At 43.5% G+C, this 16341-nt stretch overlaps 1 protein-coding gene across 1 annotated transcript in view; it reads right to left on the bottom strand.

The window, feature by feature from the left end:
• Nucleotides 1-181: 181 nt before the first annotated feature.
• LOC116361467 (vitamin K-dependent protein S-like) overlaps nt 182-16341 on the bottom strand; it is a 64689-nt gene continuing 48529 nt past the window's right edge. Inside the window, 5 exon segments of the mRNA XM_031815924.1 lie at nt 182-1294; nt 1972-2194; nt 2350-2486; nt 6566-6734; nt 7117-7281. Coding sequence (XP_031671784.1) covers nt 1131-1294; nt 1972-2194; nt 2350-2486; nt 6566-6734; nt 7117-7281 — 858 coding nt within the window. The 3' untranslated portion in view covers nt 182-1130.

Genomic DNA, 16341 nt, shown 5'->3' with positions numbered 1-16341 from the left:
GTTTAAAGGCACGGTCAACTTAGTGTATGTAAACTTCTGACCCACTGGAATTGTGATAGAGTGAATTATAAGTTAAATAATCTGTCTTTTAACAATTGTTGGAAAAATTGTGTGTGTCATACACAAAGTAGATGTCCTAACCGACTTGCCAAAACTATAGTTTGTTAACAAGACATTTGTGGAGTGGTTGAAAAACAAGTTTTAATGACTCCAACCTAAGTGTATGTAAACTTCCGACTGTATATACCAGAACCATGTATCCCAGGTCCACTGTATCAGAACCTTCCAGAGCTCAGCTGTTTCACTACATGTCTATGGAACCCCTGGCAACAGAACCAGTGATGCTGGAACAGTCAGTGTCTATGGCAACAGAACAAGTAATGCTGGATTAGTCCGTGTCTAAGGCAACAGAACCAGTGATGCTGGAACAGTCAGTGTCTATGGCAACAGAACAAGTAATGCTGGATTAGTCCGTGTCTATGGAAACAGAACCAGTGATGCTGGAACAGTCAGTGTCTATGGCAACAGAACAAGTGATGCTGGAACAGTCAGTGTCTATGGCAACAGAACCAGTGATGCTAGAACAGTCAGTGTCTATGGCAACAGAACAAGTGATGCTGGAACAGTCCGTGTCTATGGCAACAGAACCAGTGATGCTGGAACAGTCAGTGTCCATGGCAACATGTTTTGGTAACTCCTCTTCTTCACAGGAACAGAGCCTGGTGTTTATTTCACGGCAATACAAACCATGGTGGGGTGATGGTGAGGGTGATGGTGAGGGTGAGGGCAATGTGTCCAATGAAAAATATGAAACCTTCAAAAACAGTCTAACAAAGAGTGCAGGAAACTAAATAAACAGAAATGACTGCATTGTGCAAGTCCACCCATCATCTCTCCCTCCCCCGTCTCCCTTCCACTCCCCCCTCCCTCCCCCTTTCTTCCCTCTCTCCCTCCCCCACTCCTTTCTTCCCTCCCTTCCTCTCCCCCTACCCCCCTCCCTCCCCCTCCTCCTAATCATTAGGTAGAGGATCATATACACAGATGTGGGCCTCAGGACAGAGATGTGTGGTGATTGGTCGACCTGGCTGTGAGGTCACTTCCTGTAGGGTGAGTGGTGGTGGGGGGGGTCGTCAGAGAGTGTCTTGGGGGGGCGAGACAGGGGGACAGGAGTGGGACTTAATGCTGTTGTGTTTACTGTCTGCCTCATCGAAGTCTAACAGTCGAGCGTTGACGGTGACGTCCATACAGCCGTGGTAGTAGGCTGTCACTGGGGTGGCGGAGACTGGGACCTCATCTGGAGACGAACGGAGTGATTAAATACCCAGAAACACTTGTGGTTTCACACGTCATCAATGAAATCTGAATCAGTTCTGAAATATGGACTACGTTAGTCAGTTTCCCCAACCTGGCAGTCCTGTGGCTAATGAGCTACTAGCTAGTTACCTGGCAGTCCTGTGGCTAATGAGCTACTAGCTAGTTACCTGGCAGTCCTGTGGCTAATGAGCTACTAGCTAGTTACCTGGAAGTCCTGTGGCTAATGAGCTACTAGCTAGTTACCTGGCAGTCCTGTGGCTAATGAGCTACTAGCTAGTTACCTGGCAGTCCTGTGGCTAATGAGCTACTAGCTAGTTACCTGGAAGTCCTGTGCCTAATGAGCTACTAGCTAGTTACCTGGAAGTCCTCCTATACATGTCCTGACAGAGTGTGTCATCATTGTGTTTAGTTAGTTAGTAACTAGCTAGTTACCTGGAAGTCCTCCTATACATGTCCTGACAGAGTGTGTCATCATTGTGTTTAGTTAGTTAGTAACTAGCTAGTTACCTGGAAGTCCTCCTATACATGTCCTGACAGAGTGTGTCATCATTGTGTTTAGTTAGTTAGTAACTAGCTAGTTACCTGGAAGTCCTTCTATACATGTCCTGACAGAGTGTGTCATCATTGTGTTTAGTTAGTTAGTAACTAGCTAGTTACCTGGAAGTCCTCCTATACATGTCCTGACAGAGTGTGTCATCATTGTGTTGTTGAGTCGATCCAGCGCCCCGTCAGGGAGGCTGTAGGACCAGGTGGAGGTGTTGGCGACGATCTCCAGGCTAGTGGGGGTGACAGTCAGTTCTACAGACAGACGGTCCGGGTAACACAACATCAACGACTGCAGCGTTGCCACGGACACTCCATCCAGGAACACCTGCAGGTCCTGGAGAAAGGAGGGGGAGAGGTGATGGGTGTGTGTGTGTGTGTGTGTGTGTGTGTGTGTGTGTGTGTGTGTGTGTGTGTGTGTGTGTGTGTGTGTGTGTGTGTGTGTGTGTGTGTGTGTGTGTGTGTGTGCATGGGGATCGTTGCTGAACTCACAGCTTCGTCAGGTCCTTGTGTAACCACGGCGACAGACAGGGGGACGGTATCGTTGAGGACCAGAGCGAAGAGGACTCCTGTACTGCTGGACGGACGGATATGCATCTTCAGAGCCACCCTCCAGCTCCCTGACTCCCCTACACACACACACGTACGCACGCACACACACACACACACACACACACACACACACACACACACACACACACACACACACACACACACACACACACACACACACACACCTCACACTGTAATAGTAGAATATATATAGTCCACTATTATAGTAGTGTACACTACACACTGTAGTCTATGTTGAAGTGAGCCAGTCTAGTGTACACTAGTCACTGTAGTCTATGTTGAAGTGAGCCAGTCTAGTGTACACTACTCACTGTAGTCTATGTTGAAGTGAGCCAGTCCACTATAGTAGTAGAATACAGTGCCTTGCGAAAGTATTGGCCCCCTTGAACTTTGCGACCTTTTGCCACATTTCAGGCTTCAAACATAAAGATATAAAACTGTATTTTTTGTGAAGAATCAACAACAAGTGGGACACAATCATGAAGTGGAACAACATTTATTGGATATTTCAAACTTTTTTAACAAATCAAAAACTGAAAAATTGGGCGTGCAAAATTATTCAGCCCCTTTACTTTCAGTGCTAGGAAACTCTCTCCAGAAGTTCAGTGAGGATCTCTGAATGATCCAATGTTGACCTAAATGACTAATGATGATAAATACAATCCACCTGTGTGTAATCAAGTCTCCGTATAAATGCACCTGCACTGTGCAAGCGATTATATTGAAATGGAAGGAGTATCAGACCACTGCAAATCTACCAAGACCTGGCCGTCCCTCTAAACTTTCAGCTCATACAAGGAGAAGACTGATCAGAGATGCAGCCAAGGATGAACTGCAGAGATCTACAGCTGAGGTGGGAGACTCTGTCCATAGGACAACAATCAGTCGTATATTGCACAAATCTGGCCTTTATGGAAGAGTGGCAAAAAGAAAGCCATTTCTTAAAGATATCCATAAAAAGTGTCGTTTAAAGTTTGCCACAAGCCACCTGGGAGACACACCAAACATGTGGAAGAAGGTGCTCTGGTCAGATGAAACCAACATTGAACTTTTTGGCAACAATGCAAAACATTATGTTTGGCGTAAAAGCAACACAGCTCATCACCCTGAACACACCATCCCCACTGTCAAACATGGTGGTGGCAGCATCATGGTTTGGGCCTGCTTTTCTTCAGCAGGGACAGGGAAGATGGTTAAAATGGATGGGAAGATGGATGGAGCCAAATACAGGACCATTCTGGAAGAAAACCTGATGGAGTCTGCAAAAGACCTGAGACTGGGACGGAGATTTGTCTTCCAACAAGACAATGATCCAAAACATAAAGCAAAATCTACAATGGAATGGTTCAAAAATAAACATATCCAGGTGTTAGAATGGCCAAGTCAAAGTCCAGACCTGAATCCAATCGAGAATCTGTGGAAAGAACTGAAAACTGCTGTTCACAAATGCTCTCCATCCAACCTCACTGAGCTCGAGCTGTTTTGCAAGGAGGAATGGGAAAACATTTCAGTCTCTCGATGTGCAAAACTGATAGAGACATACCCCAAGCGACTTACAGCCGTAATCGCAGCAAAAGGTGGCGCTACAAAGTATTAACTTAAGGGGGCTGAATAATTTTGCACGCCCAATTTTTCAGTTTTTGATTTGTTAAAAAAGTTTGAAATATCCAATAAATGTCGTTCCACTTCATGATTGTGTCCCACTTGTTGTTGATTCCTCACAAAAAAATACAGTTTTATATCTTTATGTTTGAAGCCTGAAATGTGGCAAAAGGTCGCAAAGTTCAAGGGGGCTGAATACTTTCGCAAGGCACTGTATATATAGTCCACTGTAGTAGTAGAATATATATAGTCCACTGTAGTAGTAGAATATATATAGTCCACTATAGTAGAATATATATAGTCCACTATAGTAGTAGAATATATATAGTCCACTATAGTAGTAGAATATATATAGTCCACTATAGTAGTAGAATATATATAGTCCACTGTAGTAGTAGAATATATATAGTCCACTGTAGTAGTAGAATATATATAGTCCACTATAGTAGAATATATATAGTCCACTATAGTAGTAGAATATATATAGTCCACTATAGTAGTAGAATATATATAGTCCACTGTAGTAGTAGAATATATATAGTCCACTGTAGTAGAATATATATAGTCCACTGTAGTAGAATATATATAGTCCATTATAGTAGAATATATATAGTTCACTGTTGTAGTAGAATATATATAGTCCACTATAGTAGAATATATATAGTCCACTATAGTAGTAGAATATATATAGTCCATTATAGTAGTAGAATATATATAGTCCACTATAGTAGTAGAATATATATAGTCCACTGTAGTAGAATATATATAGTCCACTATAGTAGAATATATATAGTCCACTATAGTAGTAGAATATATATAGTCCACTGTAGTAGTAGAATATATATAGTCCACTATAGTAGAATATATATAGTCCACTATAGTAGAATATATATAGTCCACTATAGTAGTAGAATATATATAGTCCACTATAGTAGTAGAATATATATAGTCCACTATAGTAGAATATATATAGTCCACTATTATAGTAGTGTACACTACACACTGTAGTCTATGTTGAAGTGAGCCAGTCTAGTGTACACTAGTCACTGTAGTCTACGTTGAAGTGAGCCAGTCTAGTGTACACTACTCACTGTAGTCTACGTTGAAGTGAGCCAGTCTAGTGTACACTACTCACTGTAGTCTACGTTGAAGTGAGCCAGTCTAGTGTACACTACTCACTGTAGTCTACGTTGAAGTGAGCCAGTCTAGTGTACACTACTCACTGTAGTCTACGTTGAAGTGAGCCAGTCTAGTGTACACTACTCACTGTAGTCTGTTGAAGTCAGCCAGTCTAGTGTACACTACTCACTGTAGTCTATGTTGAAGTGAGCCAGTCTAGTGTACACTAGTCACTGTAGTCTACGTTGAAGTGAGCCAGTCTAGTGTACACTACTCACTGTAGTCTACGTTGAAGTGAGTCAGTCTAGTGTACACTACTCACTGTAGTCTACGTTGAAGTGAGCCAGTCTAGTGTACACTACTCACTGTAGTCTACGTTGAAGTGAGCCAGTCTAGTGTACACTACTCACTGTAGTCTACGTTGAAGTGAGCCAGTCTAGTGTACACTACTCACTGTAGTCTACGTTGAAGTGAGCCAGTCTAGTGTACACTACTCACTGTAGTCTATGTTGAAGTGAGCCAGTCTAGTGTACACTACTCACTGTAGTCTGTTGAAGTGAGCCAGTCTAGTGTACACTACTCACTGTAGTCTGTTGAAGTCAGCCAGTCTAGTGTACACTACTCACTGTAGTCTATGTTGAAGTGAGCCAGTCTAGTGTACACTACTCACTGTAGTCTATGTTGAAGTGAGCCAGTCTAGTGTACACTACTCACTGTAGTCTATGTTGAAGTAAGCCAGTCTAGTGTAAACTACTCACTGTAGTCTATGTTGAAGTGAGCCAGTCTAGTGTACACTACTCACTGTAGTCTATGTTGAAGTGAGCCAGTCTAGTGTACACTACTCACTGTAGTCTACGTTGAAGTGAGCCAGTCTAGTGTACACTACTCACTGTAGTCTGTTGAAGTGAGCCAGTCTAGTGTACACTACTCACTGTAGTCTGTTGAAGTCAGCCAGTCTAGTGTACACTACTCACTGTAGTCTATGTTGAAGTGAGCCAGTCTAGTGTACACTACTCACTGTAGTCTATGTTGAAGTGAGCCAGTCTAGTGTACACTACTCACTGTAGTCTATGTTGAAGTGAGCCAGTCTAGTGTAAACTACTCACTGTAGTCTATGTTGAAGTGAGCCAGTCTAGTGTACACTACTCACTGTAGTCTATGTTGAAGTGAGCCAGTCTAGTGTACACTACTCACTGTAGTCTACGTTGAAGTGAGCCAGTCTAGTGTACACTACTCACTGTAGTCTATGTTGAAGTGAGCCAGTCTAGTGTACACTACTCACTGTAGTCTATGTGGAAGTGAGCCAGTCTAGTGTACACTACTCACTGTAGTCTACGTTGAAGTGAGCCAGTCTAGTGTACACTACTCACTGTAGTCTACGTTGAAGTGAGCCAGTCTAGTGTACACTACTCACTGTAGTCTACGTTGAAGTGAGCCAGTCCTGCCCCAGTGAAGTAGGTTCCTCTCTCTACGTGCAGGAAACAGTGTTTACTCTTCTTCTCCTGAATAACCTCTTTGACCCCAGACGCCCCCTGGTTCATCAGGTTCCAGCCCCGGATACACCCGTCCAGACGAGGGTTGATCTGTACAGGGGTCACATCAATGTCATCAGGTGGTTGTATGATGGTTGTTTTACGGTTATGGAATCGTTGTTTTTATGGTCGTTCTGCGGTTGTTCTGCGGTTGTTCTGTGGTTGTGGTATGGTTGTTCTGTGGTTGTTCTGTGGTTGTTCTATGGTTGTTCTGTGGTTGTTCTATGGTTGTTCTGTGGTTGTTCTGTGGTTGTTCTATGGTTGTGGTATGGTTGTTCTATGGTTGTTCTGTGGTTGTGGTGTGGTTGTTCTGTGGTTGTTCTATGGTTGTGGTGTGGTTGTTCTGTGGTTGTTCTGTGGTTGTGGTGTGGTTGTTCTGTGGTTGTTCTATGGTTGTTCTGTGGTTGTGGTGTTGCGGCAGCGGGCTGTTTACCGGTTTGATGACGCTGTCGGTGCGGTTGGGCAGCCCTGCGATGTACACCTTGGTCTCCAGTTTCCCGTTAATGGACGTAAAGAGACTCTCAGGGCTGTTGATGCTCATCACAGCTTCCTTACTGATCTTAACACTGATACTGGACTCTAGTTCATCTACTGAGATCTACAACAACATTACACAGCAACAACATTACACAACAACAACAATATTACAAAACAATAACAACATTACATAGCAACAACAACAACAATACACAACTACAACATTACATAGCAACAACAACATTATTGTGATAGATTGTGGTATATTGTGATAGATTTGATAGATTGTGGTATATTGTGATAGATTGTGGTATATTGTGATAGATTGTGGTATATTGTGATAGATTGTGGTATATTGTGATAGATTGTGGTATATTGTGATAGATTGTGGTATATTGTGATAGATTGTGGTATATTGTGATAGATTGTGGTATATTGTGATAGATTGTGGTATATTGTGATAGATTGTGGTAGATTGTGATAGAATGTGGCTTCTATCAATGTCATTTCCAACCCTCCATATATAAGAGTACCAGTTAAAAGTTTGGACACACATACTCAGTTCAGGGTTTTTCTTTATTTTTACTATTTCCTACATTGTAGAGTAAACAAATCAAAATATATTTTATAGGTTGGACAGGCGACTAATATAACCAGCTAGAGACAGTCAGGTTGGACAGGTGACTAATATAGCCAGCTAGAGACAGTCAGGTTGGACAGGTGACTAATATAACCAGCTAGAGACAGTAAAAGACAGGCAGTCAGGTTAGACAGGTGACTAATATAACCAGCTAGAGACAGTAAAAGACAGGCAGTCAGGTTGGACAGGTGACTAATATAACCAGCTTGAGACAGTAAAAGACAGGCAGTCAGGTTGGACAGGTGACTAATACAACCAGCTAGAGACAGTCAGGTTGGACAGGTGACTAATATAACCAGCTAGAGACAGTCAGGTTGGACAGGTGACTAATATAACAAGCTAGAGACAGTCAGGTTGGACAGGTGACTAATATAACCAGCTAGAGACAGTCGGGTTGGACAGGTGACTAACATAACCAGCTAGAGACTGTAAAAGACAGGCAGTTAGGTTGGACAGGTGACTAATACAACCAGCTAGAGACAGTAAGGTTGGACAGATGACTAATATAACCAGCTAGAGACAGTCAGGTTGGACAGAGGACTAATATATCCAGCTAGAGACAGTAAAAGACAGACAGTCAGGTTGGACAGGTGGCTAATATAACCAGCTAGAGACAGTCTGGTTGGACAGGTGACTAATATAACCAGCTAGAGACAGTCAGGTTGGACAGATGACTAATATAACCAGCTAGAGACAGTAAAAGACAGGCAGTCAGGTTGGACAGATGACTAATATAACCAGCTAGAGACAGTAAAAGACAGGCAGTCAGGTTGGACAGATGACTAATATAACCAGCTAGAGACAGTAAGGTTGGACAGGTGACTAATATAACCAGCTAGAGACAGTCAGGTTGGACAGATGACTAATATAACTAGCTAGAGACAGTCAGGTTGGACAGAAGACTAATATAACCAGCTAGAGACAGTCAGGTTGGACAGGTGACTAATATAACCAGCTAGAGACAGTAAAAGACAGGCAGTCAGGTTGGACAGGTGACTAATAAAACCAGCTAGAGACAGTCAGGTTGGACAGGTGACTGATATAACCAGCTAGACAGTCAGGTTGGACAGAGGACTAATATAACCAGCTAGAAACAGTAAAAGACAGGCAGTCAGGTTGGACAGGTGACTAATATAACCAGCTAAAGACAGTCAGGTTGGACAGGTGACTGATAACCAGCTAGAGACAGTCAGGCTGGACAGGTCACTGATATAACCAGCTAGAGACAGTCAGGTTGGACAGGTGACTAATATAACCAGCTAGAGAGTCAGGTTGGACAGGTGACTAATATAACCAGCTAGAGACAGTAAAAGACAGGCAGCCAGGTTGGACAGAGGTCTAATATAACCAGCTAGAGACAGTCAGGTTGGACAGGTGACTAATATAACCAGCTAGAGACAGTAAAAGACAGGCAGTCAGGTTGGACAGATGACTAATATAACCAGCTAGAGACAGTAAGGTTGGACAGATGACTAATATAACCAGCTAGAGACAGTCAGGTTGGACAGAGGACTAATATATCCAGCTAGAGACAGTAAAAGACAGACAGTCAGGTTGGACAGGTGGCTAATATAACCAGCTAGAGACAGTCTGGTTGGACAGGTGACTAATATAACCAGCTAGAGACAGTCAGGTTGGACAGATGACTAATATAACCAGCTAGAGACAGTAAAAGACAGGCAGTCAGGTTGGACAGATGACTAATATAACCAGCTAGAGACAGTCAGGTTGGACAGATGACTAATATAACCAGCTAGAGACAGTAAAAGACAAGCAGTCAGGTTGGACAGATGACTAATATAACCAGCTAGAGACAGTAAGGTTGGACAGGTGACTAATATAACCAGCTAGAGACAGTCAGGTTGGACAGATGACTAATATAACTAGCTAGAGACAGTCAGGTTGGACAGAAGACTAATATAACCAGCTAGAGACAGTCAGGTTGGACAGGTGACTAATATAACCAGCTAGAGACAGTAAAAGACAGGCAGTCAGGTTGGACAGGTGACTAATAAAACCAGCTAGAGACAGTCAGGTTGGACAGGTGACTGATATAACCAGCTAGACAGTCAGGTTGGACAGATGACTAATATAACCAGCTAGAGACAGTAAAAGACAGGCAGTCAGGTTGGACAGAGGACTAATATAACCAGCTAGAGACAGTAAAAGACAGGCAGTCAGGTTGGACAGGTGACTAATATAACCAGCTAAAGACAGTCAGGTTGGACAGGTGACTGATAACCAGCTAGAGACAGTCAGGCTGGACAGGTCACTGATATAACCAGCTAGAGACAGTCAGGTTGGACAGGTGACTAATATAACCAGCTAGAGAGTCAGGTTGGACAGGTGACTAATATAACCAGCTAGAGACAGTAAAAGACAGGCAGCCAGGTTGGACAGAGGTCTAATATAACCAGCTAGAGACAGTCGGGTTGGACAGGTGACTAACATAACCAGCTAGAGACTGTAAAAGACAGGCAGTTAGGTTGGACAGGTGACTAATACAACCAGCTAGAGACAGTAAGGTTGGACAGATGACTAATATAACCAGCTAGAGACAGTCAGGTTGGACAGAGGACTAATATATCCAGCTAGAGACAGTAAAAGACAGACAGTCAGGTTGGACAGGTGGCTAATATAACCAGCTAGAGACAGTCTGGTTGGACAGGTGACTAATATAACCAGCTAGAGACAGTCAGGTTGGACAGATGACTAATATAACCAGCTAGAGACAGTAAAAGACAGGCAGTCAGGTTGGACAGATGACTAATATAACCAGCTAGAGACAGTAAAAGACAGGCAGTCAGGTTGGACAGATGACTAATATAACCAGCTAGAGACAGTAAGGTTGGACAGGTGACTAATATAACCAGCTAGAGACAGTCAGGTTGGACAGATGACTAATATAACTAGCTAGAGACAGTCAGGTTGGACAGAAGACTAATATAACCAGCTAGAGACAGTCAGGTTGGACAGGTGACTAATATAACCAGCTAGAGACAGTAAAAGACAGGCAGTCAGGTTGGACAGGTGACTAATAAAACCAGCTAGAGACAGTCAGGTTGGACAGGTGACTGATATAACCAGCTAGACAGTCAGGTTGGACAGAGGACTAATATAACCAGCTAGAGACAGTAAAAGACAGGCAGTCAGGTTGGACAGGTGACTAATATAACCAGCTAAAGACAGTCAGGTTGGACAGGTGACTGATAACCAGCTAGAGACAGTCAGGCTGGACAGGTCACTGATATAACCAGCTAGAGACAGTCAGGTTGGACAGGTGACTAATATAACCAGCTAGAGAGTCAGGTTGGACAGGTGACTAATATAACCAGCTAGAGACAGTAAAAGACAGGCAGCCAGGTTGGACAGAGGTCTAATATAACCAGCTAGAGACAGTCAGGTTGGACAGGTGACTAATATAACCAGCTAGAGACAGTAAAAGACAGGCAGTCAGGTTGGACAGATGACTAATATAACCAGCTAGAGACAGTAAGGTTGGACAGATGACTAATATAACCAGCTAGAGACAGTCAGGTTGGACAGAGGACTAATATATCCAGCTAGAGACAGTAAAAGACAGACAGTCAGGTTGGACAGGTGGCTAATATAACCAGCTAGAGACAGTCTGGTTGGACAGGTGACTAATATAACCAGCTAGAGACAGTCAGGTTGGACAGATGACTAATATAACCAGCTAGAGACAGTAAAAGACAGGCAGTCAGGTTGGACAGATGACTAATATAACCAGCTAGAGACAGTCAGGTTGGACAGATGACTAATATAACCAGCTAGAGACAGTAAAAGACAAGCAGTCAGGTTGGACAGATGACTAATATAACCAGCTAGAGACAGTAAGGTTGGACAGGTGACTAATATAACCAGCTAGAGACAGTCAGGTTGGACAGATGACTAATATAACTAGCTAGAGACAGTCAGGTTGGACAGAAGACTAATATAACCAGCTAGAGACAGTCAGGTTGGACAGATGACTAATATAACTAGCTAGAGACAGTAAAAGACAGGCAGTCAGGTTGGACAGGTGACTAATAAAACCAGCTAGAGACAGTCAGGTTGGACAGGTGACTGATATAACCAGCTAGAGACAGTAAAAGACAAGCAGTCAGGTTGGACAGATGACTAATATAACCAGCTAGAGACAGTAAGGTTGGACAGGTGACTGATATAACCAGCTAGACAGTCAGGTTGGACAGATGACTAATATAACCAGCTAGAGACAGTAAAAGACAGGCAGTCAGGTTGGACAGAGGACTAATATAACCAGCTAGAGACAGTAAAAGACAGGCAGTCAGGTTGGACAGGTGACTAATATAACCAGCTAAAGACAGTCAGGTTGGACAGGTGACTGATAACCAGCTAGAGACAGTCAGGCTGGACAGGTCACTGATATAACCAGCTAGAGACAGTCAGGTTGGACAGGTGACTAATATAACCAGCTAGAGAGTCAGGTTGGACAGGTGACTAATATAACCAGCTAGAGACAGTAAAAGACAGGCAGCCAGGTTGGACAGAGGTCTAATATAACCAGCTAGAGACAGTCGGGTTGGACAGGTGACTAACATAACCAGCTAGAGACTGTAAAAGACAGGCAGTTAGGTTGGACAGGTGACTAATACAACCAGCTAGAGACAGTAAGGTTGGACAGATGACTAATATAACCAGCTAGAGACAGTCAGGTTGGACAGAGGACTAATATATCCAGCTAGAGACAGTAAAAGACAGACAGTCAGGTTGGACAGGTGGCTAATATAACCAGCTAGAGACAGTCTGGTTGGACAGGTGACTAATATAACCAGCTAGAGACAGTCAGGTTGGACAGATGACTAATATAACCAGCTAGAGACAGTAAAAGACAGGCAGGCAGGTTGGACAGATGACTAATATAACCAGCTAGAGACAGTAAAAGACAGGCCGTCAGGTTGGACAGATGACTAATATAACCAGCTAGAGACAGTAAGGTTGGACAGGTGACTAATATAACCAGCTAGAGACAGTCAGGTTGGACAGATGACTAATATAACTAGCTAGAGACAGTCAGGTTGGACAGAAGACTAATATAACCAGCTAGAGACAGTCAGGTTGGACAGGTGACTAATATAACCAGCTAGAGACAGTAAAAGACAGGCAGTCAGGTTGGACAGGTGACTAATAAAACCAGCTAGAGACAGTCAGGTTGGACAGGTGACTGATATAACCAGCTAGACAGTCAGGTTGGACAGAGGACTAATATAACCAGCTAGAGACAGTAAAAGACAGGCAGTCAGGTTGGACAGGTGACTAATATAACCAGCTAAAGACAGTCAGGTTGGACAGGTGACTGATAACCAGCTAGAGACAGTCAGGCTGGACAGGTCACTGATATAACCAGCTAGAGACAGTCAGGTTGGACAGGTGACTAATATAACCAGCTAGAGAGTCAGGTTGGACAGGTGACTAATATAACCAGCTAGAGACAGTAAAAGACAGGCAGCCAGGTTGGACAGAGGTCTAATATAACCAGCTAGAGACAGTCAGGTTGGACAGGTGACTAATATAACCAGCTAGAGACAGTAAAAGACAGGCAGTCAGGTTGGACAGATGACTAATATAACCAGCTAGAGACAGTAAGGTTGGACAGATGACTAATATAACCAGCTAGAGACAGTCAGGTTGGACAGAGGACTAATATATCCAGCTAGAGACAGTAAAAGACAGACAGTCAGGTTGGACAGGTGGCTAATATAACCAGCTAGAGACAGTCTGGTTGGACAGGTGACTAATATAACCAGCTAGAGACAGTCAGGTTGGACAGATGACTAATATAACCAGCTAGAGACAGTAAAAGACAGGCAGTCAGGTTGGACAGATGACTAATATAACCAGCTAGAGACAGTCAGGTTGGACAGATGACTAATATAACCAGCTAGAGACAGTAAAAGACAAGCAGTCAGGTTGGACAGATGACTAATATAACCAGCTAGAGACAGTAAGGTTGGACAGGTGACTAATATAACCAGCTAGAGACAGTCAGGTTGGACAGATGACTAATATAACCAGCTAGAGACAGTCAGGTTGGACAGATGACTAATATAACTAGCTAGAGACAGTAAAAGACAGGCAGTCAGGTTGGACAGGTGACTAATAAAACCAGCTAGAGACAGTCAGGTTGGACAGGTGACTAATATAACCAGCTAGAGATAGTAAAAGACAAGCAGTCAGGTTGGACAGATGACTAATATAACCAGCTAGAGACAGTAAGGTTGGACAGGTGACTAATATAACCAGCTAGAGACAGTAAGGTTGGACAGGTGACTAATATAACCAGCTAGAGACAGTCAGGTTGGACAGATGACTAATATAACTAGCTAGAGACAGTCAGGTTGGACAGAAGACTAATATAACCAGCTAGAGACAGTCAGGTTGGACAGGTGACTAATATAACCAGCTAGAGACAGTAAAAGACAGGCAGTCAGGTTGGACAGGTGACTAATAAAACCAGCTAGAGACAGTCAGGTTGGACAGGTGACTGATATAACCAGCTAGACAGTCAGGTTGGACAGAGGACTAATATAACCAGCTAGAGACAGTAAAAGACAGGCAGTCAGGTTGGACAGGTGACTAATATAACCAGCTAAAGACAGTCAGGTTGGACAGGTGACTGATAACCAGCTAGAGACAGTCAGGCTGGACAGGTCACTGATATAACCAGCTAGAGACAGTCAGGTTGGACAGGTGACTAATATAACCAGCTAGAGAGTCAGGTTGGACAGGTGACTAATATAACCAGCTAGAGACAGTAAAAGACAGGCAGCCAGGTTGGACAGAGGTCTAATATAACCAGCTAGAGACAGTCAGGTTGGACAGGTGACTAATATAACCAGCTAGAGACAGTAAAAGACAGGCAGTCAGGTTGGACAGATGACTAATATAACCAGCTAGAGACAGTAAGGTTGGACAGATGACTAATATAACCAGCTAGAGACAGTCAGGTTGGACAGAGGACTAATATATCCAGCTAGAGACAGTAAAAGACAGACAGTCAGGTTGGACAGGTGGCTAATATAACCAGCTAGAGACAGTCTGGTTGGACAGGTGACTAATATAACCAGCTAGAGACAGTCAGGTTGGACAGATGACTAATATAACCAGCTAGAGACAGTAAAAGACAGGCAGTCAGGTTGGACAGATGACTAATATAACCAGCTAGAGACAGTCAGGTTGGACAGATGACTAATATAACCAGCTAGAGACAGTAAAAGACAAGCAGTCAGGTTGGACAGATGACTAATATAACCAGCTAGAGACAGTAAGGTTGGACAGGTGACTAATATAACCAGCTAGAGACAGTCAGGTTGGACAGATGACTAATATAACTAGCTAGAGACAGTCAGGTTGGACAGAAGACTAATATAACCAGCTAGAGACAGTCAGGTTGGACAGGTGACTAATATAACCAGCTAGAGACAGTAAAAGACAGGCAGTCAGGTTGGACAGGTGACTAATAAAACCAGCTAGAGACAGTCAGGTTGGACAGGTGACTGATATAACCAGCTAGACAGTCAGGTTGGACAGATGACTAATATAACCAGCTAGAGACAGTAAAAGACAGGCAGTCAGGTTGGACAGAGGACTAATATAACCAGCTAGAGACAGTAAAAGACAGGCAGTCAGGTTGGACAGGTGACTAATATAACCAGCTAAAGACAGTCAGGTTGGACAGGTGACTGATAACCAGCTAGAGACAGTCAGGCTGGACAGGTCACTGATATAACCAGCTAGAGACAGTAAAAGACAGGCAGTCAGGTTGGACAGGTGACTAATAAAACCAGCTAGAGACAGTCAGGTTGGACAGGTGACTGATATAACCAGCTAGACAGTCAGGTTGGACAGATGACTAATATAACCAGCTAGAGACAGTAAAAGACAGGCAGTCAGGTTGGACAGAGGACTAATATAACCAGCTAGAGACAGTAAAAGACAGGCAGTCAGGTTGGACAGGTGACTAATATAACCAGCTAAAGACAGTCAGGTTGGACAGGTGACTGATAACCAGCTAGAGACAGTCAGGCTGGACAGGTCACTGATATAACCAGCTAGAGACAGTCAGGTTGGACAGGTGACTAATATAACCAGCTAGAGAGTCAGGTTGGACAGGTGACTAATATAACCAGCTAGAGACAGTAAAAGACAGGCAGCCAGGTTGGACAGAGGTCTAATATAACCAGCTAGAGACAGTCAGGTTGGACAGGTGACTAATATAACCAGCTAGAGACAGTAAAAGACAGGCAGTCGGGTTGGACAGATGACTAATATAACCAGCTAGAGACAGTAAGGTTGGACAGAGGACTAACATAACCAGCTAGAGACAGTCAGGTTGGACAGATGACTAATAAAACCAGCTAGAGACAGTAAAAGACAGGCAGTCAGGTTGGACAAATGACTAATACAACCAGCTAGAGACAGTCAGGTTGGACAGGTACCTAATATAACCAGCTAGAGACAGTCAGGTTGGACAGGTGACTAATATAACCAGCTAGAGAC

This window comes from Oncorhynchus kisutch, unplaced genomic scaffold (genome assembly GCF_002021735.2).
Source record: "Oncorhynchus kisutch isolate 150728-3 unplaced genomic scaffold, Okis_V2 scaffold700, whole genome shotgun sequence".
In the NCBI taxonomy this organism is placed as follows: domain Eukaryota; kingdom Metazoa; phylum Chordata; class Actinopteri; order Salmoniformes; family Salmonidae; genus Oncorhynchus; species Oncorhynchus kisutch.
This window is presented reverse-complemented; position numbering and strand designations above follow the sequence as displayed.